Source organism: Maniola jurtina, chromosome 6 (assembly GCF_905333055.1).
Source record: "Maniola jurtina chromosome 6, ilManJurt1.1, whole genome shotgun sequence".
Taxonomy (NCBI): domain Eukaryota; kingdom Metazoa; phylum Arthropoda; class Insecta; order Lepidoptera; family Nymphalidae; genus Maniola; species Maniola jurtina.
In genome coordinates, this window is record NC_060034.1 from 13,402,577 (window position 1) to 13,410,370 (window position 7,794).

The 7,794-nt window shown below is 36.1% G+C and overlaps 1 protein-coding gene across 1 annotated transcript; it reads right to left on the reverse strand.

The window, feature by feature from the left end:
* Window positions 1-3,573: 3,573 nt before the first annotated feature.
* Window positions 3,574-6,331, reverse strand: LOC123866049 (cytochrome b5-like). Its single transcript, XM_045907383.1, has 2 exons — window positions 4,276-6,331; window positions 3,574-3,891 (listed from the first exon to the last, which is right to left on the reverse strand). Exon 1 carries the CDS (start codon window positions 6,227-6,229, stop codon window positions 5,822-5,824), a length of 408 nt encoding a protein of 135 aa, XP_045763339.1. The 5' UTR covers window positions 6,230-6,331; the 3' UTR covers window positions 3,574-3,891; window positions 4,276-5,821.
* Between the last annotated feature and the right edge of the window lie 1,463 nt (window positions 6,332-7,794).

Here is a 7,794-nt window from a genome sequence, read left to right on the forward strand (position 1 = left end):
ATTTATAACTTCAAAAGCTGTTGCCACCAAAATAAAGACATATAATATAATAAAATGTGGATCCTGGATTAGAAAAAACCTTTGTACCTATCTTTATTGTATTTTGTATTGATGATTCTAAAGTATCTTCGCTTGGAACTTATAAACATTATGAAGTAACCATATGTTACATTATAGCAAGAGTTGTTTCATACGACATAGAAGCACAACCTCAATAACCGGCATCAAGTACAAAATCAATAACAATAACAAGGCAAAAACGAATCAAAGTGCTTAGATAAAACTGTAAAGAATAAAAATGTATTGAATAAAAAAAGGGTCTTCTGCCATCAATATTCAATAAGTACATAATAAATACTAAAAATATGCTTTGCACATATTCTAACTTTATCTATATTATTTGTAAATTAATGTACAATAATAAATAAGGCACAGCACGGCAAAATGTTAATACATTTGTAATGTAATAATTGTCACTTTAAATTATTATAGTGTTTTTAAAAATTCGTTTCTTTTCTTTTGATTAGTTCCTTTTTGAAAGATAATTTGCAGTAATGTGAACTAGCCTTCAATTTAATCTAGGTATTTCATTATCTTTGTATTACTGCACGGCGCTTAAGACGTTCTTACCTTCCTTTAATTAAAAAAGATTGTGCAACAAATTAATCTTAAGAATGTCAAAAGCGCCGGACATAGCGCATTGCTTTCGCGAGCTGATTTTTGTTTAAGAAAAAAATACTAGAAGAATTATAAAATGGCTGAATTTTATAGTTCGCGTCATAAGGGTACCTGTCTACTAAAGCGGAGCGGAGCGGAGATATGTATAATTAATTGACCAATCAGATTTTTGTCAGTTGCCGGAACGATCAGATTTTTGGCAGTTGACGGAATAATATAACCACGGCATTTACCAATAATCTGGTAGGTCTGTTCAACACATCCGCTTCAGTAGCTTCAATTTTTATGGTGGCCATTTTGAAATTTTTATTAAGAAGGTATTTGTGGTTACAGCGGCAATAACCATACACATTCTGTGAAAAAGACACAAATATACTTAGCCACCTACTTCTTTATCTACATTTAAACACCTAAATACGAACAAAATAATAAATTAAAATCACAAGAGATAACTCATATCACACCGTCATCGTGAATCGTCATGAGTTTTAAATTCTTCATGTATCATGCTTATTTGCTTACTTAAAGATCTTTAAATAAAAAAAAATATGTTGTCTGTTCGTTTCATCGTTCGTCCGATTGAGTTGAAACTTTGTCGTCGACACTTGCGGGAAGTACCATCAACGTAGGTCATCATCAAGGTGGCGGTCGACTCGTCTCGCGAGTTGTATTGCAGCTTGCAAGCTAGGCATCTGATAAGATAGTTAGAAACGTGCGGCTCGATTGCGGTAGAATGATAGCTACAATGTCACGATCGCAATCACCTCTGATTGGTTGACGTTCGCTCACTATTGGTTATCAATGCTTTGTTGCAACAAGAAAACCATGAAAAACCTGTTCATGGTTTTCATCATGACAATCTGAACAGAATAAGGGTAAAAAAAATCCGTGTTAAGCTATACAAAGTCTCCGATAACCATGTAGGAAGGTTTCCAGCAAAACATAGAAAAAAAAACAAGAAAACCATAAATTCAGCCAATTACAACGATTGCGATTGTAATAATGATTGATGTAGGTTATTCGGAATATTGTATTACAGTTTTACATGGTTACGTAGGTAAATAAAGTTACATAAGTAGGTATTTAATACCTCGCTGATAAGTTGCATGCTTGTTTTAATACCAAGATAAGATTACCTACTTTATGATATCTACCTACCCACTAACCAAGTTCAGCAATTTCACCTTCAAGCCATGTGGAAATAATTTTACTACCTTCAGTTTTATTTTGTTGGAAACTAAGATAAGGTTAAAAGTTCCATGATCCTTCGATGATTTTATGAAATGAAATTCGGCAAGTCAGCAACATGCGGCAAATATTACATACTTAGCCTGTAATGCCAGTTCGTCCAATCCCAGATTATCGATAGGTAAGTATAATAAATACCTGTGTATAGTGTGACCTGTGGGCAAACTACTTATAACGCGTTTTGGCCCTTGGTACTAGTGACCCTTAGTATGAAGATACCATTATCATGATTAGCCCATTGCCGGCTTACTACTGAGCACGAGTCTTCTCTTAGAATGAGAATGGTTTAGCCATAGACCACCACTCTGGTCAAGTGCGGATTGGCAGACTTCACACTCTTGAGAACATGGAGAACTCTCAGGCATGCAGGTTTTTTTCCCTAAAAAATCGAGGTGCTCTTAGAGCTTTGTTCCAGTCCTCGGATTTAAAAGATCACACGTCATACTCTTTGCTTAGTACGAGTCTTCTCTTAGAATGAGAAAGGTTTGGCCATAGACCACCACTCTGGTCAAGTGCGGATTGGCAGACTTCACACTCTTGAGAACATGGAGAATACTCAGGCATGCAGGTTTTTTAGGAGATCGGCGAGGTGCTCTTAGAGATTTGTTCCAGTCAACAGTCCTCGGATTTGAAACATCACACTATAAAAACAGTCAAGTGCCAGTCGGATTCGCACACGAAGCGTTCCTTACCAATATACAAGAAATAACACTTTTTATGGCGACGTTTTTTGAGTTTTTACTATTTGTTGTTATAGCAGCACCCTTCGGGCACGTAACACAAAAAAAAAAACTTTCAAACTAGATTACTTAGGTAAATAGAACAGCTAATATTAATTTGTCTCCAATTTATTAAAAATCGTCAGCCAAATATTCGTTACACAGATTCAAATACTTTGGACGATAAAAACTTACCTATTCTACCTACTGATAAAACGGTAAATTACAATAATATCATGGTTAGGTAATATGTATAATTGTATTATACATTATAGGTATATCTACTTAGATTATTATGTATAATAATAGATGACCCGCTCCAGCTTCTTATGGGCGGCCTAGCTATTCCACACACAAATTAATATGCATTGTGTTATAAGTTAAAACTTATATGTATAGGTACCTAGTTACCTACCTACTTTTTGGAATTTTATTGTGCTATAAATATATTATTCTGCATCTGGTTAAATAAAATATGTAAGTAAGTAGGTATACTTGCTATTTATTTTAAAATAAACAACAAGAGCTGTGACAAGAATAGGTAAATAATATATTAGGTATACGAGTGACTCTACTAAACGACATACCTATTAGGTGCCTAGGTAGTTAGGAAGGTCATGTAGGTACCTATAATTTATCTTTAATCACTAGTTATAAAATAAAAGTGAGTACTTAGCATTAAAGTGCCCACGCACTTGAAATGAACTGCAACTGAACTGCGCGTCGCGTCAGCGCCCCGCACGATATTCTCTCCAGCCGCGACGCGCGTACCGCGCAGCGCGTCACTGCCGTGACGCGCTGCGCGGGGCGCTGACGCGACGCGCAGTTCAGTTGCAGTTCAGTTCAAGTGCGTGGGCACCTTTACACATTATGTAGGTACCTAATGTATGTAAGTAGGTAGGTGTATGTACAAAATAAAACAAGAACGCTAGTAACAAAAATATATTTACAAATTATAAAAGTCCTATGGTCTACAACAAAAACTTTAGTCTCCAAAGTCCAAGTACTTAAAATATAAAGTTAAAACACCTAGGTCCTATAATAAAATCTTAGGTCTTAGTGCGGTTTTTTCGGAAATTCATATTTGTACGATATAGCTACACATTATTTTGATCCTTGCTTTGGGTGGTTTATAGTTAGGTAGGTAGACATCGATGGTAGGTAGGTACTACTCTGTTTCAACTACAAGCAGGTAGTTTGAATTTATCAGCAGTTAGATTTACGTAACTAGGTAGGTACCCATAATCTATACATATAATAAAATTGTAGAAAAGTGGTGTCTGTACAATGGAAATATATAAAAAAAAAGTAGCAGGGGTTGTTATTATATCGATGCCGAACCCGAAATTGTAATTAATTTTTTTTTGTCTGTTTGTCTGTTTGTCTGTTTGTCTGTTTGTCTGTGTGTTTGTGCACGCTAATCTCAGAAACGGCTTATCCGATTTAGATACGGTTTTCACTAATATATTGTAGTAAGCTTCACTTAGGATTTAGTGTTTATTTCATGTCAATCGGTTCATAAATAAAAAAGTTATGTCAATTTAAAGAATCACGGCGCCTCGCGCCTGAGCGTCCGTGGCTATATAAAGCGCGAAAAGTCACTATTCCACGCGAACGAAGTCGCGGGCACAGCTAGTATTTAATATATCTAGTTAAGTCACATAATTTAATTGCTCATACTTAGTTACTTTGTTGAGTGGCAAACTAAGTTTATTTTTATCAACACATTCATTTATGTAATTTATAATTACAGTTGGTATTCTTTGTGCTATAAGTACCTACTTAATGGTAGGTAAACAAAACATAACATAACAATAGGTAGGTAATATGATTTCTAGATATTACTGAACCCATATCTAGGTACATTAGATATGAAATTACCTTACTCTTCACACTAATATTATAAAGGAGAAAGTTTGTATGTGTGTGTGTGTGTATGTTTGTGTATGTTTGTTACTCCTTCACGCAAAAACTACTGGACGGATTGGGCTGAAATTTAGAATGGAGATAGATTATAGATAATATCCTGGATTAGCACATAGGCTACTTTTTATCCCGGAAAATCAAAGAGTTCCCACGGGAATTTTAAAAAACTACATCCACGCGAACGAAGTCGCGGGCATCAGCTAGTAAATTAATAACTGATGTTATGGCACGGGTTGCGACTCGCGATCACATTGATAATTTATTATGGATTCCTGTAATTATTAATTTTATTCTTGATCTGTGTGGTTGGTAGGTATCTACTTAGTTATGTCTGAATTAGAATTTTATTAAGTAGGTAGGTACTTTTTACCTACCTAGCTCAAAATATTATCATCATAACTAGCAAGGGTCTCCTCTCAGAATGAGAAGGGTTTAAGCCATAGTCTGCAACGCTGGCGGATTGACAGACACACATCTTCAATAACATTATGGAGAACTCTCAGGCATGCAGGTTTCGTCAATATGTTTTCCTTTACTGTAAAAGCAAGTGATAAGTACCTATTGCTTATTGCTTAAAACGCATAGGTATAACTCCGAAAAGTTAGAACTTAGAAGTGCCCGGAATCAAATTTACAACCCCCCGAATTGAAGGCATACGGGCTGTAACTTCTAACCAGTAGGCTATCAACGCTACAGAGACCTTCAAATGAAATGCAGATTTTAAATCTAATAAAAGTAAATAGATTATATTATTATGATGAAAAGTATGAAACGTCTGAAGTTGCCTTCAAACTATGGAAATATAATAGGTACTTACACTTAGATGTTAATATAAATACAATACTCACACTTAGATGTATTATTATAATTTATATTACATCTCAGTGTGAACAGTGACATTTCAAAGTAGGGTGAGCGGTATTTACATATACCTATATTATATTATATTTCCGTAGTTTGAAGGCAACTTGAAATGAATGAAACGAAAACAGTTGAAAAAACAATTAGTTGCGTCAACGGAATTAGACCACATTCCACTGATGCGCAACCATTGCACAACTAACGATCATAATCGTCGATATGCACTACAAAATATATCTAAAACATAGTTACTTAATAATATAATATACGTTATGATACTATCTATTAATCCCCATATTTTTATCGTCATAGACCTATTTATCGTAGAGAAACTTCTCATAATATTCACGACAACACAATAACATAATGTTAATTATTTAAATTACGTATTAGCCGAATAGATAAGAATACAGCACTGTCATCACGAGTCCTAGCACTACGGGGAACTTCCACGAAGTTAGAAAACTGCCATCATTCTTATTCGCCTGGGACTCAGTTTCCGACCATGTACTAAACTGTTTTCTTTTCGGTTGCACTTTGTCTTCTTCGACTAGTTCGCCGATAATGTACTTCTTCATCATTTCTTTGGCGTCGGTGCTGTGGCCTACATCGTCGAAATCCTCGCTCGCGTCCTTCCCAGCTACGTTTAAGAGTACTTCGTGACCTCCTGGGTGGTCGTCTAGGAATTTAGTTACATCGTACACTATGTTCTCGATGACGAACACTGCATCCGTCTTCGTGTTTCTCTCCGCAAGCCCCTTGCGCGTGAATCGTTTTAGCTCCGCCTGTTCAGACATGCTGCTACGGTGAATACTCGTGATACACTGTTCTGTTGATGTTGACTAGAGAAGTTGTTCGCCCTTGGACAGGTTGAATGAGAACTGAGTAGCGCCTCGCTTCCCCGTCGATAAACTTGTTATCATCGTACAAAGTACGTGTATCTGTCTGCACAGTGGCAGCGATACTATACTATTGCGATAACAATCGTTTTTTTACCTACTTCAGGGGAGTTACCAGCTGGTCTGCTCATAGCTTACCATGAATGGAGAAGAAAAGAAGTGTGATGGACGAGGGTTACGAGGGACCAGAAAAAAGGGGATGCAAGTGCCTTCCACGCTCCTGACCATTTAAAGCTTGGGGATGCGCTTTCCCAAGTAAGCATACCTAGTACAGTAGTTTTTTATCAGAGCAAGAGATTTGGCGTTTTGTTTCGCTCAAGTCATGATGGGTTCCGCTTTTTGTTCCTTTTCGTAAAGCCAGGTTGAAATTATTTCTCCCTAATAATTAAATTGAAAATTTGAAAGCTCTGGAATTAAGAAAATTGATTTTTAATGTACCTATGTACATTTTTTTTATTATGTAAACCTACCTAGGTAGGTATTCCTCTTGAAAAACATATTGGAACAAACTTTTTCAGGAAACATTGGCGAAAGATACAGATCTGGATATGATGCGTCAGTTTGAGGTAGGTAGGTACACATATTTCAAATCGCAAAGATAATACTTACTAACTTAGGTACTCCACAATATCAACAGTGTACGTAAGCATCTCAGCTTTTTTAGGTTTTATAAAAATGAAATAAAACAGCTCCGAATGGTCGCTACAACATTAGCATTACAAATGATTATGGTTTTCGAACGTGTGACGTGTCCGTGAATTGACTGCCGCCACTCGCTAAGGTCAACGCGGTGCCTGATAGGATTTTATTTCAACAAGTATTTAATTAACAGGGCTCTCTCCGTCACTTGCTCCATACAATCGTAGTTCCAATTTCATTTGAATATCAAGCAACCCAAGTCCATGAAATTTTGCAGACATATTTTAGAAATCTGTGTCTGTGGTGTTTTAGATTTTTCTAAAAATATGTAGTTTTAAAATTACAGGAGCTCAAAGATTTGTATGTGAATTTTTAAGAACGCGTAACTTCTAAACCGAATATATTAACAGAAATCTGGAAAACCACAGACATAGATATTAGTTTCTAGAATATGTCTGCAAAATTTCATGGACTTTGGTTGCTTAATATTCAAATGAAATTGGAACTACGTTTGTATGAAGCGAGTGACGGAGAGACCCCTCTTAAGTGTGCACAGTCATTATCATAGGATGATCACGTAACGTAATATTGTTAGTAATAGGTGTAGGTAAGTACGTAGCTATGTTAGCTAGAATAATATTATAATTTATTAGCCGAAGCCCGCGACTTCGCCCGCGTGGATTTAGGTTTTTTGAAATCCCGTGGGAACTCTTTGATTTTCCGGGATAAAAAGTAGCCTATGTGCTAATCCAGGATATTATCTATCTCCATTCCAAATTTCAGCCAAATCCGTCCAGTAGTTTTTGCGTGAAGGAGTAACAAAC

Bases quoted from the DNA above. Each gene is read 5' to 3' on its own strand.
- LOC123866049 (XM_045907383.1), bottom strand. From the start codon at position 6,229: ATGTCTGAACAGGCGGAGCTAAAACGATTCACGCGCAAGGGGCTTGCG.